The following is an 18,179-nucleotide window of genomic DNA, read 5'->3' as shown; positions in this document are numbered from 1 at the left end:
GGGAGGGATTGAATTGGAAAAGCTCCTTTCACACCTCAGGTTTTTTCTACCCCAGAATCAAAATAAGAAAGTGAGACAGACGGTTTGAATTTACCAGAATTCTGTATCCTCTTATTTAAGAATAGTAACATTTATACCTAATCAGTCTCCCAGCTTCTTGGTGGAAGGAATTCCTTTTACTTGTAGAACGGCAACTGATGTATTGCCGTCAAACAATCAATGAGCTTTGTGTTGTAATTTAAAGTCGACCATCAACTGACCTGTCACACATAAATGTGCCCAAACACTCTGTGGGAGAACGAGTGTGGAAGCACAGTCCTCTCCCGTATTTTATACACGAGGGACAAGGCTGTGTCTGTTACAGTCGGAGCAGCGTCAGCCTGAGGTGTGACAAACACAGGTCGGTTTTAATGCAGCAAACACCAGGTGTCTTGGCTTCCAGAGGGAAAAGTACACACAGCGTCCAAGTAACTGTGTGAGGGTAACAGCACCTTCTGGGTTGAGCTGCGTGTCAGTAATAATAATAATCCTTGAATTCGATACAGCGCCTCATCACGTCTTCGCAACGTCTCAAAGCGCTTCACAGAATATGCTGTAAAGTGAATTGACTGTGTATTTTGTGGGTGAATCCCGGCAGCCAATTGCGCACAGCAGCGTCCCACAAGCAGTCGTGGATTGAAGTGACCAATTTACTATTGTTTTTTTTTCTGGAGGGATTATTATCAGGCGTGTGGAATAAGGAAACTTGCCCAAGGTTTCGCCCTGAGCTGCCGGGAATCAAACCCAGGTCTCTCGCTTGCGAGGCGAGAGCTCTAACCACCGAGCTGCAGGATTCCACAGTAAAGTGGTTATTTAGGAGGAGATCAACGTGACTTAGACTATGTTTTCCTCATATAATGAATGACACAAGCAGCTCCTTCATGACTTGTGGCAACGGTGACTTTTATTCTGAATAAAAGTATTCACTGATCCCTGAGGAAGAGATGATCAAAAGGTTTTATACGAGTGTTAGCTGCGGAGATACAAAACATGGCATTGTGCAGAGCCATCTCAATAGCTTTGCTCACCGCAAACTCAGCCCTGTGGGAGACTGAGCAAACACACTAATGTTACAAAGATGGAAAAATGATGCTCAGACATTTCTCTCCTGTTAATCTCCCTCTTTCTCCCTCTCTCTCTCTTTCTCTCTCTCCCTTAATATCACATTTTCTTCTGCATTTTGTTGGGATCATAATAATAATAATAATCCTGGCATTTGATATAGCGCTTTTCATGTCTTCGAGGTGTCTCTAAGCGCTTCACAAAATAGACTGTAAAGTGAATTGACTGTATATTTCTGGGCGAAATGCAGCAGCCAATTGCGCACAGCAGCGTCTCCACAAACAGTCGGGGATTGAAAATGAACAAATTATTATTGTTTTTTTTCTTGAGGGATTATCATCAGGTGTGTGGAGTAAAGAAACTTGCCCAAGCTTTTGCCCTGACCTGCCGGGAATCAAACCCAGGTCTCTCGTTTGTGAGGCAGGTGCTCTAACCACTGAACTACAGGACTCCATATGATCTGTTGATACCATTGGCATTCATTTCAAAATCACCTGTTTTTNGGGGTCAGGCGGGGGTTCTGACACATGTGGAAACCCATCACCGTACTTAAGAGCCATCACCATCGGGGCCCTGGCTTGTGGCATTTTACAGGGCGCTTAAATTGCCGAAACTGACAAAGAAAATGACGGAAAGAAACGTAAAATACGTTACATTTTGCTTCAAAGACGCAAGGCTATTTAAGAAGGGAATCCAGAGCCCGTTTGTCAGTGTAGCCGCTGGGTGTTTGCGCAAATCTTACTGCAACGAGCGCTGAACGAATCACTCAGGGTTAACCACCACAGCAACCAAGCTATCAACTCAGTGAGCAACTCTGCTTTCCTCAAAAGCAACACACGTCCCTCCCACCCACTCCCCTTGATCCTATTTGAACACATTCCAGTGTAGCTCCCTGCCACCCACATTCTGTGCCACGGAAGCTGTGTGTCTGTTGGTTAAACAGTAACAGACGTGAGTCCTTTCTCATTGTCTCCCTGATTGGAGTGCAGGCAAGTTAGTGAGGGAGTTGAGTAGCCGTTCCTGTGCTGCTTTACGCAACTTGTGGCTCCGTCTCTGCCGCCCAGCCCCGCGGGAGCCAAGCAAAGATGCGTGCCATCTCCATCAATCTCTGCCTCGTCGCTCTAGTATTTTGCTGCTGTTGGCATTACGTTCGTTCCCTGCCGCTGGCCAGCCAGAAAGGTAAGCGAGGAGTAGGTGCCTTCATAGAGATAAATAATAATAATAATTATAATAATGTTGAGACATCTGAAAGCGCTTCACAGGATACACTGTAAAGTGTGGTGACTAATGAATAAAGAAATAAATAATAAATACACGTAAGTCTTGTGTGTCAGAACACACAGGTTTGCCTGTGCTCTTGACTCTCATTCAACAGATTGTGAGGGTCTAAGTCCCATGTCGGAGGGGGGAATGGGGTTCTGAGCTTGCTGTCTAGGCTGACCCCCCCGCCCCCGCCCCCCCCCCCGCTCCCGGCTGTGCTGGGGGGAGCACTGGGCAGTCGGAGCTGCCGTCCTTGGGATGAGATGTTAATCTGAGGTCCCGTCTACCTGTTCAGGTGAATGGCAAAGATCCCGTGAATTGATGCGATGCCACAAATTATAAACTGGAAGGAAGGATGGAAGGAAGGAGCCAAGAGGGAATTTACATGTCTGTACGTTTTTGTTTCCTTTCAGCTCTCAAGTGTGGCGTTCGTCAGGAAGGAGACGGGTTTCCATATTGGTTCAGTTTCTGGAGTCGCATCGTTGGGGGGCAGAAATCAGGGGCCGGTACTCATCCCTGGCAGGTACGGGACAACAATAACAACAACAATAACATGCATTTATACATTTAGGGGTCAAATATATTTAAACATAGATGAGTGAACAAGACAGAGCTCTCTTCATTGAGTCAAACACTTTCCTCTTGTCAATCAGACCCTTTACTTTGCTAACGATCATAAAGACCTTTCACTCACTGTCAACGGGGACCAATTTGTAAAGGAAAGATGGAGAGTGGTGTTCCTGACCCTCCCCAGGGGTGAAGTATCTCATTGCTGGCCAAGTCCGAGGCACTTTCTGGCTGATTGCATTGACAAGTACAGAGTGTGAGGAAGGTCTTCAGGCAGAACATCCCTGAAGGGTGGGGCAGTGGGCAGGGAGTGAGTGGGGGGCAGGTGGGTGTCAAAGTCAGGATGGCTCTTCACTCTGAAGGATTTTATAGCTTGAGATCAAGTAAATACATACATCGCTTAGCAATTGAGATCCTTTAATGCACTTCAATAACATGGTAACACGTGGATAATGCACTATTTAGCCGTTTCGCCCACAAACTACGCAGTCACTCCACTTTACAGTGTATCCTGTGAAGATGTGATACAACTCTATATCAAAATGCAAGGATTATTATCATTCTTATTATTTAAGTAGGATTAATTGTCAATGGGATTTTTTTGGGGGGTTTAGGTGTCTTTGAAACGGGGCAAGACACATTTCTGTGGAGGAACAATCATTGCGGAAAAGTGGGTCCTGACGGCTGCTCATTGCATCAGGGACAGGTACTGAGTCACATCCCAGGTTTACCTTTTGTCCTCCTTCTTCAGGCAGCAACTGCAGCTTTGTGCTGGATGTGAATGGTATGCAAGAGATGGAGATTGCCGTGATGTTCTGTGTGAATGTTCCTGTACAGGATGACTATCTCATTACCTCGATCGCCGTCACTGAAGCACAAATGACGTTCAAAGCCGGTTTACTGCAGTTAGTCAGCAATCGATTTAGTCGTTCGGGTAGGTGGGAGGCGTGGAATTCTCGGTTTGCTTTGGCGACTCTTAGTCTACGTGATGGGTTTTCGCGTGTGTCAGACACCTGGCTGACCAAAAAAAAATGTAGTCGTTACTCAGCCTATGAAGCTGTCTTTCTCTTGGCAGCCAACTTCCAAATTAAGTCTGAATTTAGGACTTTCCACAATTCCGCGCGACCTTACATTTTAAGATCTCTCGATAGAAATATATCCCGTTGGGTTTTAGTGGATTGCTAATCAGGGATTAATCTGTGAAGCCGTGAACAGCAAACAGAGAACCTTTCCCCTTCAACAACACAAGGCAGTCAACCCGTTGTTCTCCGCTCGTTCCCTTCTTGTTGACACCAGGAACATTTTGTCCGTGCTGAAGGTGACGGCTGGTGAGCACAATCTGCAGGACTGGGAGAAAGAAGAGCAAACACTGAGGGTGAAGCGGATCATAACCCACCCCAGCTTCAGGCCAGGCAAACACCCCGATTATGACATGGCTCTGCTGGAACTCAACGGCAGCTTCACCTTCGGTAATTTCTACTTAGAAACATGGGGTGAAATTCCACTCAGATTTAACCAAAGTGCAGTCCTGTAGCTCAGTGGTTAGAACGCTCGCTTCGCAAGCGAGAGGACATGGGTTCGATTCCCGGGTCGGGGCGAAACGTATGGCAGTTTCCTTACTCCACACACACGCCCCTGTTTACCAGCAGTCAGTAGGAACCCAGTTGTTAGTCGATTGGCAGATTGCTTTTCCGAGTGTAATAATCCCTTCAAAACAATAAATAGATTTAAAATATAATAATAACTTTGTCACTCAACCCACGACTGTTTGTGGGGATGCTGTTGCGCGCAATTGGCTGCCGCGTTTCGCCCACAAAACACGCAGTCACTACACTTTACAGTGCCTCTTTTGAAGCATTTTGAGACGTCTCGAAGTCATCTTAAGGTGCTATATTGCTGTAAATGCAAGGATTATTATTATTGTTGTTGTAACGCTGACTGGCAGTGCTTTCTGATCGCAGGTAAGAGCGTGTATCCAGCTTGTCTTCCCAATGATGATGATAACTTTGCCTCAGGCGCCATCTGCATCGCCACTGGGTGGGGACGGTTAGCAGAGAGTAAGTGTCACATTATATTGAAAAGAATTACATTATATTGAAAAGAATTGCTATCCCCAACCAATTACAGCAAAAACACATTAAGAAAATGGATGCTGGCCAGTGTTCACGGTGTTTATCACATTGTTCTGATGTACATTGCAATCAAAGTCTCATTTTCCCACACACTGACAACCAGTCCTCAACTTATAACCACTGCTCCTCAATAAGCTGTAAACCTTCTTTGCACAGTTTTCTCTTTTCTAAAACAAATTCTGCACTTAAAAAAAATCACTTTGAGACTTCTCAAGATCGAGGGCGTTATATCAAGCACAAAGGATTATTATTACTATTATTGTTATTAACAATTTGTAAAAAAATGCCGTACATTTATATTTCTTTGTCAAGGTGGAAGGTTGTCTAATATCCTGCAAGAAGTTGAGCTGCCGATCCTGGATCCTAAAACCTGTTTGCAAGTGTTACAGTCAGTGATGAAAAGGTACAAGGGAACCACTCTGTTATGTGCTGGATTTCCAGATGGACAGAGAGATGCCTGTGAGGTAAGGGAATCCCTATAATAATCTGGTCCTTCAATCCATGACTGTTTGTGGGACGCTCACTACTGTGGCTGCCGCGTTTCACCCACAAAAAATACACTCAATTTACTTTACAGTATATTCTGTGAAGCGCTTTGAGGTGTGAGAGGTGCTATTCAAAATGTAATTTGTTCTCCTTGATCCTGAAGGGTCCCAATAGGTTTTAATTTCCAATTTACTTCAACTTACTGGGTTCTACAGTTGAATGTTTGGATCTGCGTTGATATAAAAGACAGACCTGGAGTCTGTCCAGAATCCACATCCACAGAATGAGCTGTGTTTCCAGGCAATGGAACCATCAATCCAACAATGCGAGTGACATGAGTTTCCATAACACTCGCGTGACTCAAGCCGTAATCCAAAATGTAAACTACAAAATACCACCGGCAAAGTCAAAGCAATTGGCTGCCGTGTTTCACACACAAAATAAACAATCACGACACTTTACAGTGTATCCTGTGAGACGTCTCGACGGCGTGATAAGGTGTTATATTAAGTGCAAGGATTCTTATTATTATAAGAGGACAACTTGCTGTTTGAGATTGGGTGAATGATTCTGAAGTGGAAAAAATAATAGACAATTATCATTTTTACTGTTAGTGACCAGGAATTGTTCTGTTCAAAGGCACTGAGCTGGAAAATGTGCAGGGCTATGGGTTAAGGTAAGAGTGGGGGAGTGGGACTGGTTGAGTAGCTCTTTCAAAGAGCCGGTACAGGCACAATGGGCCGAATGGTCTCCTTCTGTGCTGTAAGATTCTATGAGCTGGAAATCAGAGGTTACGAAAGCCCATCGCAGTTAAACTGAAGTGTTGGACAAAGCTTCCAACCTGAAGCTCGTTATGTTTTTATGTGGGTTACTCATTGTTGTGTCCTGTTGCAGAACCGTAAGATCCCTTTAACGGTCTCACAGGGCTGCAGTTAAACTGTTGATGCGTGTGGTTGCAGGGTGACTCAGGAGGGCCCCTGATGTGCAAACGTGAAGGAGGTTCCTGGACCGTGGCTGGGGTCACGTCGTGGGGGATGGGCTGTGGCCGCAGCTGGAAGGACAACAACAACAAATGGCCGAGCCTGCGGGGGACTCCAGGAATTTTTATTAACGTGAAGCTCTTGCACTCGTGGATTCAGAAAACCGTGCACAATGGCAAGTAAATGCATGTTTCTGCCGCGCAGACGCACTCTCGCCAATAAAATTGCAAATAAAACTCAATGAGCCACTTTGTTTTGATTGAAAGCGACATTTTACTGTGAGAGTGAGGACAGTGAATGATGTTTGCCTATTGCCCAGGACAATCTGTGTGCTTTATTCTTGTCCTTTACCTTGTTTTTCCATTGGAATAAATACTGCTGGGATTCCGCAGTGTGGCCACTTTAATTGAATGGCTATGCCAACGGGGGAGCAGGTTTCTCTTTGACCATCTCCTCCGCACAGAATTGGTATCAATGTTTTGTTTCTGCACGGTGGATCTTAATGTGTTAGTCAAGTTCTGTTGATCAGCCAGGGCTGGCTGTGCTGTCATCAGGGGTCAGGGAGTCATCCCACTCAACTCCTGTTAACCCGACAAGCCAAAGCCCTAACAGTTCGGGTGGTCCTAGCTGGACAAGCAGCAGGAAAGCTTGCCAGACAACCGGGTTACTGAACCCTCTCGCCCAGCCAGTGTTCTGTTTGCCTCTATTGTATCTTGCAGGCAAACTAGTGAACCATTACATGTTCCCCTCTATGCTATACATGTGAACAGAAGTATCATAAATACCGTTATATAGTTCTAATTTACCTAAACAGTACATAACTAAAGTACTTTTTTCTGTTGCAGTTTTACAGGGAAACCAAAAGACCATTTTAAATGGTATGTTCACAAGGCACAAGTTGGTGCAAAAAATGGTTACTGCTGAGAAGGTCTGTTACTAAGATACAAGAAGTCTGTGTGTGGGTAGTTAGCTTGGTTAGCTTTTTATCATAGCTTTATCAAACCATAGCTCTATGGTTAGCTTTTTATATATCATTTGGTGAATGAATCCACCTTTAAACCAAACAAGTCCACCTTTGCCAGATTCTATTATTTCCTGGTGTAACTGCAGTGTTACTGCAAAACATATCCGTTGATGATTACATAATTGGGCATGTAATTAGACAATCATACACGGACGAGCCAGGCTGACATTTCAGCTGGGTAACAAGATCACAAGATTGGTTTGGACAAAGAAGGCCCTTTGGTCCATCTGATCTCATCGCCCCCAGAATATCATCCACCATCCCAACCATTCCCCCCCATCACAGCATCAAGCTGCTCTCTAAATGAGTCCAGTTTTCTGGCCTCAACCACCTTTCCTGGCCCCACCTGTTCCAGTCATTCATTAACCTCTGAAGAAAGAGGAACACGCTGGTAACTCAGACCTATGTCCTCTTCTTCTCCTGTCGTGTTGCATCGTAAATTATTGATCTAGATGGAGTTTTTCAGTCCCACTTAAAATTTTATAGACTTCTAATAGTTCCCCTCTGAGTTGTCTTCTCTCAAGATTGAAGAGCCCCTGGCGTGTTTAATCATAGCTCATAGCAAAGACGTGACAAGAGGTAACCAAGTCGTTCGTTGTGAAATGATGGTGCCTCGTGATGGCTGCTTTCTCTTTCTGATAGAAACGACATTGTGCAGTGCTAACGATGGCACGATGACTGGCAGCGAAGGAAGCATTGATTACCCAGAGAGCCCAGATCAATACTATGAAAACAATGAGTAAGTACACAGGAACATTCAAACCACACTCCCTCACATGCAATAACACAACTGTACACTATACAAGGTTCATTTTCTTGTTTGGGTCATTTAATCCCAAATTTATGCTCTTTCCCCCCAAAAAAAATCAGACTCATCGGGTGCACATCTAATTTACTCTCTGGCTCTTTCTCTTCAAAGTTTTCTTTGATTTCAAAATCAGGATTTGTATGTGGATTATTTATGTCCCACAAGAAAAGCACATTTTACTGGAGTTTACGCAGTTTGATGTAGAAGCGGGAATGTTCTGTGAAAACGACTATGTGGGTGTGTACGCTGACCGAGACACGTTGATTGGTGAGTAACCCTTTGAACAACAGCCTGCAGAGATATGAATTGGGATTAATATTTAGCCAGATATTTAACCCTGTGAATGGCAGATTCAATGCAGACTTTATCCATCAGCTTCAACCCAGGAAAATCTTAACAAGTCGGGAATTGCTCTCTGCCAAATAAATAGCAATTGCTGTCAAATTGAAATCGATGAATCATACTGTTATTAATATTTATTAATCATGTCGTATGTTGAAACGATTGGTTTGCACCTGTTTAGTTCTTTGTTATCAGCTTCTGTACTGACTGATCTATTCTGGTTCCAGGTAAATTCTGTGGCTCGGTTCCTCCCTCGCCATTACTTATTGACTCTCATCGAGTGACGCTGAAATTCGTATCTGACTTCAGTGATTTTAGAACTGGCTTCTCAGTAAAGTACACAGCGGTGGAGGCCAGATCACTGAAAGGTAGTCTTCACTCATTGATCTCTGTTACGTTGAGCTCACAGGCTGAAGGTCCTCCGCAGTCCTGGGAGAGCACTGCCTTGTCACAAGTGCAAATCCTTTCATGTGGACATTAAACATCCTGTGGCTCTACTCGTAGTGACTGTGTATTTAGGAAGCTAAACCCCATGCCATCGTTAGGATATTATTATGTATTATTATTATTGTTACTGTATAACATTTCCCTTCACTCAAACCTGTGTCACGTGTTTTGTTCTCAGGGTCTGGCTGTGGGTCACTCGCTATGCTGTCAAGGCAAGGGATGATCCAAAGTATGAAGTTTCCACAACAGTACAGCAGTAACACCCAATGTCAGTGGTTGATTCAAGCTCCAGAAAACCATGTGATTAAGGTACTCAACATATCCAACTGCTGTGCGCAATTGGTTGCCATGTTTCGCCCACAAAACATACAGTCAATTCACTGTTAATTAATTAAATTACAGTCTAGTCTGTGAAGCGCTTTGAGACGTCTATATCAAATGCACAGATTATTATTATTATTCTGCAAGGTAAGTACACACCATGCAACTCTCGCTCTCCTCCGTTAATCCCAGTCTTTCTTTGCAGCTGGAGTTTGAAGACTTTGAAGTGGAGCCGTCCACAGGCTGTTCTTACGATTCATTGACAGTATACGATAACCTGGCGCAAAATAATCAAACAGGTATCAGAGAGCAAACACACAGAGGTCTCCAACACAGGAGGATCTTAACATCTGTCCGCCAATTCCAGCTCAGCGTCTGTCTGCCTGTGAACAACATGAAACAAAGCTAAACTGGCAAATCCCTTATTCAAGCAGACGCCTCTCACTTGCGAGGCGAGTGCTGTAACCACCGAGCTACAGGACTCCACATTAATAATAAATTAAATATTAATTTATAGGGCAAAAATGTTTCTTTATCTTGCCTGATCTGTGATATATTGCCCCCCCCCCATACCTGCTGGCACTGGAGTGCAGTCGTTCTGCAATAATTCTGCGATTATTATAATAAATGCCAATATTTATTTATTTTGTTTAAATGAAGTGACCCAGTCCGAGTGGAATAAAGGGATGGGCTGGAGGGATCACATTGTTGTTGGTTTCAGTGGTTGCTTGTTCTTGGACTGTTTCCAGTTGAGATGTGTGGACTGAGCCTTCCACCCCCTGTCCTCAGCCGTGGCGATGCGCTGATAATTCGGTTCATCTCAGATGATTCTCAGGCCATGAGGGGATTCCGAGCTGCCTTCTCCTTCATCAGTGTATCAGGTCGGTCATTCACTCTTTATCAAGTTCGTAACCGGTGTATTTTTCACCCCAACATGTAATGCAGGATGAGATACGTTTAGGCTTATGTCAGGTGAATCTCTTGAGTGCGTCGCCCCTCCCTTCAAGACCCATCTCAAGACCCTCCTATTCGACCGTACTTTCGATCACCCTGCTTACCCCCCACCCCCTCACACCACCCTCGAACCTCCTCAATCCTGATCACCAGCTCGGGTCTGAAACACTGACTGTCCAGCGCCTTGGGACGTCTTCCAGACGTGAAAGACGCTTTACACATGTAACTTTGTTGTTGTTGTGTTTGGGGAATGCTACTCTCACATTTGGCTTACGGTATAAGGAGTGCTGAGATAGCTTATAGCAGCTACTGCCTTTGGGTTTTCATCTCAAGAAGTCCTTCCAGGACATCACTCTGGATCTGAGGAGATTCACTGTGTTTATTGGATGGACGGTTTTCCAATGTGCTATCACTTCTGTTATTCTATAACATTATTCATAATTTTGAGAGAAGCTGGTAAGTAGCATTTCCTCTCTCTCTCTCTCTCTCTCGAAGACGCAGGTCACTGGTTAATCTTATGAACATTATTTGCGTGTTTTGTAGATCTCTTTCTGGGACATCAGCTGACTGCGGTGGCCATACCTACTGAACAATCCCCCTATCCGGTTCCTCTGGGTAAGTCAACTGTCTGAGCCGTTTTTGCCCTCTCTAGATCCCAACTGAGCAAAGGCACATCATACAAAACCTCATCCCGATGGTAAACCAGAGAGACTAACAACTGAGTGATTGGGGACCATTTAAGTGACTGAGAAGAACTGTAGTGACAGGATGAGAAGTGTAATCAAGTTGCAAAGGCTAGGATTGTCGTTATAATAAACGGGGAGGGAGGGAAATGTGTTTTTTCATTTAGTGCCGAGTCCTCTGTAACTACCCAATGTCTCGTGCCTACGGTCACCTCCCCCACCCCCCCCCCCCCCACCCCACCAGCTCAGTGTTGTGCTCCGACAGGTGCTCTAGGATTTGGTGCTGGAGTTCCAGAGAGTGGAGGCAGAGACATTATATCCATAAAAAGCACTGTTGTTGTTGTTGTTGTTGTTTCAAAACATTAAAGTTGTTGTTGTTGTTGTGGTCATCTCTTGATGCTGAGCAGATGTCTGCGGAGCCCCTCCGCTCTCACCCAGATTCGCCCTCAATAACGTGGTAGAGCCAGAAGATGCCGTCCCCCATTCCTGGCCCTGGCAGGTCAGCCTGGGTCTGGCCAGTGAGCACGTGTGTGGAGGAGCGATTGTTGCCCCAGTCTGGATCCTCACCTCTGCTCAGTGCTTTTACGAAAGGTAAAATTGCATTAAAACAGCGGGTGGAAAGCTTGAATTTTTCTTAATTACAAGTCAGTGTTTTACGGCAACTCCCCACTGGGTGGGAGATACAGTGAAATTCTGTTAACTGAACATCTTTTTTTCGCACTTTTGAGCCTGAAATGTAACAGAAATATAGAGGAGAAATGTTGCCTTCCTTTGATGTAATGACACCCTGTGAGTTTCTCTGGTGAGGAGCAGCGATGAAGAGTCAATACATGAAGGGGAGGAGAGCGCGTTAAGCAAGAGATCAGTGGCAAGGCTGATTATTGGTCCTTGTGTTTGTAGGGAACAGTTTATTAACTTGTGGACAGTCATCGCTGGTGACCATGACATTGACACTGTAAACCTGGAACAACAGGTAATGATCAACAACGGCAGCCCCCTCCCCACACCCCCACTCGGTACAGTGCCGAGCCCTCTCTCCAAATTTAAAGCGTTTCGCCCACAAAATATACAGTCAATTCACTTTACAGTATATTCTGTGAAGCGCTTTGAGACGTCTCGAAGACAGGATAAAACGCTGTATCAAGTGCAAGGATTATTATTATTATTAAAGATCGATCCTGTGCCTGTCAGCACTAATGTGACATTGGAAACCCCTCTTTGCACAATCTCTTGTGTTGATCCTTGTGTTGAAGCTAATGCTTATTACGAATGATTGCACCGCAGTTTTGCTCCTGTTGCTTCACTAACATCCAAACCCTTTGATTTCTTTAAACCCTTGGATGGCTCTCCCAGGCAGGCTTAGAGATGACAATGTGTGATTCAGATTGACCTTCGCTTGTTGGTCGTAAAACCATTGAGCTGTTAACCTATGTTTTTTTTGGAAATAAAAGGAAAGCTTTATAAAACAGATCCTCATCCATCCACGTTACAACAGCACCACACAGGATTATGACGTTGCCTTGATTCAACTTCAGAAGCCTTTGCAATACAATGACTATGTCCGCCCGGCTTGCCTACCAGAAGCAACACAAGATCTTGAGCTGCCCAGCCTCTGTGTGGTGACAGGATGGGGGCAACTGTACAAAGGTACGTCTGTCCAACACGTCCCTGCAATGAACGGAGGAAATGGAAAGCAAGTATTTCCCGCCACTACTCTTTCCTTCTTCCCGAATTATTTACAAATGTAGTTATTACTGGGGAGGATGTCAGATTGGAAGCCTTTCTGCATTATTTTATTTTATTTTTTAAAACTTTACGATGGGGACAATACAGAAGAACAAGAGGACGCAGGTTTAGAGTAGAAAAAGGGCAAATTCGGAGAGACGTCAGGAAGTTGTTCTTTACTCCATAATGATGAACAGGTGGCCAGTAAGCAGTGGTTGAGGCCAGGACCCTGGGACTCATTTAAACAGCAGCTTGAGGCTGTAGTGGGGGCATGGGTGGGTTGGGGGGGGGGGGTGTATTCTGGAAGGATGAGATCGGATGGGCCGAAGGGACTTCTGCATCCAAATGGATCTTCTTATCTTATGATATGAGACCATTGTACTGTTGAGGTGTGCTTAAAGCGCCCCCTAGTGGCCACAGGTACAAATCTGATATTAAGTGTGGGTGGTTTGGGGGGGAATTAAGGTCATTTGGAAATGTCTTCAGGAGAGGAAGGGGACAGGAGAAAAATTGAAAAGAGGTAATCCACCTCACGTTCCTGTGTTTATTATTATTATTATTATCATCATTATTGTTTAAATAGATGGTCCTTTGCGGCCAAAACTTCAGCAACTGCAAGTGCCAGTTCTGGGCTCCGTGCAATGTCACGAGTACTACACATCTCACCCTGGCGGGATCACAGGGAGGATGTTCTGTGGAGGTTTTCCTGTCGAGGGGAGAGAGGAGACATGTTGGGTAAGCACAGAAAAGAGAAGGGAGTTGTCTCCTGCTGTCCTGGCCGGCAGGCGTGTGGTGTCACTTATGGATATAATGTCTCCGCCTCCATTCTCTGGAACTCCATCACCCTCCTTCTCACTCCCTCCCTTGCCTCTTGTGAGTCAAGATGGCTTTCGACCGCACTTGGTGGTCATTGACCTCCACAACCTACCTCAGCTCCCACCCCCCAGCTCAGGGGTCAAGTTGGGATTGCTAAGAGCCTCGGGAAGTGGTCCCGACGTGACGAGCGCTGTAGACATGTGAATCATAGAATCATAGAATCGTACAGCACAGAAGGAGGCCATTCTGCCCATGGTGTCTGTGCTGGCTCTTTGAAAAGAAGCTCCTTGAAAATCTACTTTGCAATTGAAGTTTCTTATTGGTTTTCCCCAGGGCGATGTGGGCGGCCCCCTGGTTTGTCCGTTTGGAAGCTCAGGAATTTACACTCTCTACGGCATTGCCAGCTGGGGCTGGGGCTGGGGCTGTGGCAGAGCAGACTTTCCAAGTGTCTACACCAATGTCTCCGCTGTGGTTGACTGGGTCAGTGAGTGGCTGCAGGGTAAGTTCCTGTTATTCTGCAAGCCACACTTTATAGTAAAGAAAAATCTCCCAAAAGGTTTCACTTTTAGTATTTTTTCAGGAGAAACGTTACCATATCACATTTGTGTTTTGCATTTTGTCCACATGCCTTCTTTCTGTGTTCTCGTTTGCCCCCTACACCCCCCACACCTCCCCCCCCACACACAGCTAGCGAACATGAGGATCAAGCACAAAGCATCGCAGAAGTCTCCACTGTTTCTCCTGGGTCTGGGCCGAGCCCAACCACATTCACAGAAATTCAACACTTACAACTGATGGAACCCACCCCCCCGAGTGTGTCCCAGGTTTGTCTATCGTTTGCTTTGTGCGATTTTAATACGCCACTGGGTTATATTGACGTCAGTGTAAGTTTTCTGTTGTTTTGAAAAGAAACTTTAGTGAAAACCGGGTTCAAATAGAAAGAGTTTATAAGACTTTGGTCCTCCCTTCTGTGGCTATAACGACACATGCCAACAATGGCCAGGATGGGGTTGTGCTGGTGATCAGAAACATGATGATGATTGTTCTTCCCGGTAGTGTCTGGGGTGAGGAATCGCACAGTGACGAGTGTTTCAGATAGTTCTGTTGACGAGGTTCATTTCTCCGCTGGCTGTAAAGACGTGATATTAATGGCCCGAGAGGGACAGATCCGCTCCCCTGGGTTTCCTGGCAGCTCTCCCGACGATGATCAGAGGTAATTACTGAAACAAGGTGATCCGGACTGTTTTACACCAGTTTTCCTTCTGAATCGTGTGTGTGTGTGTGTGTGTGTGTGTGAGAGGCTGAGTGACATTATCCTGTCTCTGATCTTCTCCTCCCCCCTCCTCTGCTCCCCCACCACCTCTGTCCCCATTCCCCACTCGCTCGGTTAATGAGGGGTTTCTGCACGTCCCTCACTCCCCTCCCCTCCTCCCTCGGTGACCAAGCCTTCAGTTACTTTGCCCCTAACCTCTGGAGCTCCCTCCCTCGCTCCCTGTGTGTGGGCGGTGGGGGATGTTGGTCGGGGGTGGGAGGGAGATACATAATGTGTATACCAGCACACACAGAATCGTCCCCATCACGATAATTTTCAAGTGATTTTTTTGTTCAATTGTTTCTCAGTTGCTTGTGGAGGATTATTGCACCAAAGGACAAAATTATCCAATTGAATTTCAAAGCATTTGACATCAGGACAGAGAGCGAAAGTTGCCTGGACTCCATTACGGTGTATGATGGAATAACCGTGGGCCGACACTTGAAAGGTATGAATTCTTTCAGGTAAACTTTAGGTTACGTTAGTGAGTAGGTCTTAAACAAAACTTACTGAAAACCGGCTTCAAATACAAAGGCTTTTTGAGACGATGGCCTTGAATCATTGTTCATGGTTATATTATTATTAAATGATTATTATTAAAATATTATTATATTATTCTTTAAAAATGATAGATTAATCCTTAATTCTGATAACTGTTATTAAGGTGTGTGGTGTCACTTCCTGTGTGCTACAAGCGCGCATAATAATATTAATAAGAATAATAATCCTTGCATTTGATATAGTGTTTTATCACATCTTCGGGATGTCTCAAAGCGCTTCACAGGATGTACTGTAAACTGAACTGGCTGTGTACTGTGTGGGCAAAAATATTACAGTGAATTAATTGAATAAAGGCTTCGGCAAGCTCTCTGGGATGCCAACTTGTGTGAGCAACACTACGTAAATGCAAGTTGTTGTTGATGATGATGTCACTGCACATTCCACTGATATATTTTTTTCCAGCTAAATTCTGTGGGATGGCAGCGCCTTGTACTATCTGGTCCAGTGGCCCAGCACTCACTGTGCAATTCACATCCGCTTCAAACGGCTCAGCAAGTAGCTTCTGGCTGCTTTACAGTAATCACGACTCCAAAGATAAACGCCTACTTCTCGAATAAATCAATCGTCCTGTGCACAACACAGCACTCGGTGTGCACACGTCACTGTGTACCACGCTCTGCCTGATGGAACCGTATCCTATTTTGATGCTCAACGTATTTTTTGACCATGTCTTGAGGAACAGTAGTAGATGAATTTCAGACGTATTTGCTAAGCGTTATGCAATCTGAAAACACAAGTAAACTTTCTCTGTGGTTCTTAATGGCATTGTACCTTCACCATTGACTTTTGATAGAAAGACTGACTCCTGCACCACAACATTGGCTCCCGTTGCAGGATGGCAGTGTTGAACGGAACTCTTCAAACAGAATCACTTGATTTTCCATCATTGGGCTCTTTTCAAACCATTAAATCATTGCCATAGGAAGCTTACCCAACCCACTCAACCACAATTTCAGCGCAAGCACCAGGATTACACAGAGAATAATTAACGACTGGGATGGGGGTTGCCAGAAGGGCCAGGACATTGGCATTAATTTATGGAGCAGCTCGATGCTGTGATGAGGAACAGTGAGGCGAGTATTCTGGAAGCATGAGATCAACTGAGTGGAAGGTGCTTCATCATCTAAACAGATGTGTGTGTGTGTGTGCGTAGGGGGAAATATTTAGATATCTTGTTGAAAACAAACTAGGGGCATATATATGTAGCCAACTAATATAAATACACTCAAGTCAAGACATTGTATTAAATGCCAAACACATTTAACAATTTATCGCTACGTTGCTGGTATGGCAACATTGAAAAAATACACTTTTCCTTGTGTTTTTAAACAAATCTTAAAACAAATCTTTGTTGTAGTTTGACAGACTTTATTTTGACCATGTAAAAAGAAACAATAACATTTATTTATATCTATTGTTTCTAAATCTGTCTCATCCTCTCGTATATTCTTTTCAATGTGGATGGCGTCCACTTTGCTTGGTTTCTCAATGTAACATCTGAAGATCCTTGATTCCTAACCCATGATATATATATTAGATGTTTATGTGAACATGAGTCATGGCTTTGTAGCAGCAATGGGATAGGTTTAAGTTCAAATATAATTTGTACTTTAAAACTAAAAATCAGTAAATTAAGTGGGAAATTGTCTGATAAAACACTGATAGATTTTTGTATAACAACAACTGATTCTATTGGCCCTTCAGGGAAAGGAAACCCACTGTCCTTACCCGAACTAGAACACGTCAGTTCTTAAAATGGATTTAAAGTGGTAGAGATGATTGTTTCTTCTCCCTCAATATAAACAGTTTATATATATATTCTAACTTATATAATATATACAGTATGTATATGTGTGTGTATGACACTAGTTTATATATGTGCATGTATTCAAAATAGCCTAAGGTATATCGAACATTTTCATTATTTGGTTGACATCTGTAAACTTTTAAATCGTTCTACATGAGGATGTTTAACAGCAGAATACATACTACTGAATCTATATTGTACACATACACTGAAAACTACAAACCGTTCAATAAAGAGGAGAATATGAAGGAGCACAGTTGCAAAAGCTTTGTATAACATTGTGACTAGAGTCCTGTAGCTCAGTGGTTACAGCACTCGCCTCGCAAGCGAGAGGACCTGCGTTTAATTCCCAAGCAGGGTGAAATATTGGGCAAGTTTCCTTACTCCACACCTCGGTTTACCGAGCAGTAAGTAGGAACCTGGTTGTCAGTCTATTGGTGGATTGCTTTTCTGGGGGCAATAATCCCTTAAAACAAAATTTAAGAAAAAAAATAATTTATCACTTAATCCACGACTGTTTGTGGGGACGCTGCTGTGCACAATTGGCTGCCGCGTTTTGCCCACAAATATACAGTCAATTCACTTTACAGTATATTCTGTAAGCTTTGAGACGTCTCGAAGGCGTGATAAGGCAACAGATCAAATATAAGGATTATTATTATTATCATCTCTGGGTGTTTTCATTATTTGATTCTGGCAACTCACTGAACATTAGCTGTTATAAGGTTGAAATTTCTGGAATACTGAAGTTACCGCTCTGATCTTACAGTGGCCTTCGGGAGAATTGTTTCCATTTGTACTTTGGCCTCATTCCCCTGAAGCCAGACCCCAGCCAATATAGCAGGCTGGCAAC

The 18,179-nt window shown here is 44.2% G+C and overlaps 1 protein-coding gene across 1 annotated transcript; it reads left to right on the top strand.

The window, feature by feature from the left end:
- The first annotated feature begins 2,091 nt into the window (after positions 1 to 2,091).
- LOC103175111 (ovochymase-2) lies at positions 2,092 to 17,360 on the top strand. The gene is given in 25 exon segments (XM_042345462.1): positions 2,092 to 2,280; positions 2,775 to 2,884; positions 3,543 to 3,634; positions 4,225 to 4,397; positions 4,890 to 4,985; positions 5,373 to 5,524; positions 6,506 to 6,701; positions 7,372 to 7,404; positions 8,193 to 8,289; positions 8,492 to 8,625; positions 8,928 to 9,068; positions 9,326 to 9,456; positions 9,674 to 9,767; positions 10,218 to 10,349; positions 10,966 to 11,037; positions 11,513 to 11,696; positions 12,006 to 12,078; positions 12,557 to 12,752; positions 13,414 to 13,565; positions 13,980 to 14,145; positions 14,334 to 14,407; positions 14,410 to 14,470; positions 14,703 to 14,859; positions 15,267 to 15,406; positions 15,922 to 17,360. Coding segments are annotated over 25 exon segments (3,105 nt in total). The 5' UTR covers positions 2,092 to 2,186; the 3' UTR covers positions 16,077 to 17,360.
- The last annotated feature ends 819 nt before the right edge of the window (positions 17,361 to 18,179 follow it).

This window comes from Callorhinchus milii, unplaced genomic scaffold (genome assembly GCF_018977255.1).
Source record: "Callorhinchus milii isolate IMCB2004 unplaced genomic scaffold, IMCB_Cmil_1.0 Scaffold50, whole genome shotgun sequence".
Taxonomy (NCBI): domain Eukaryota; kingdom Metazoa; phylum Chordata; class Chondrichthyes; order Chimaeriformes; family Callorhinchidae; genus Callorhinchus; species Callorhinchus milii.
The sequence above is the reverse complement of the archived record's forward strand: the minus strand, read 5'-3'. Positions and strand labels throughout refer to the sequence as shown.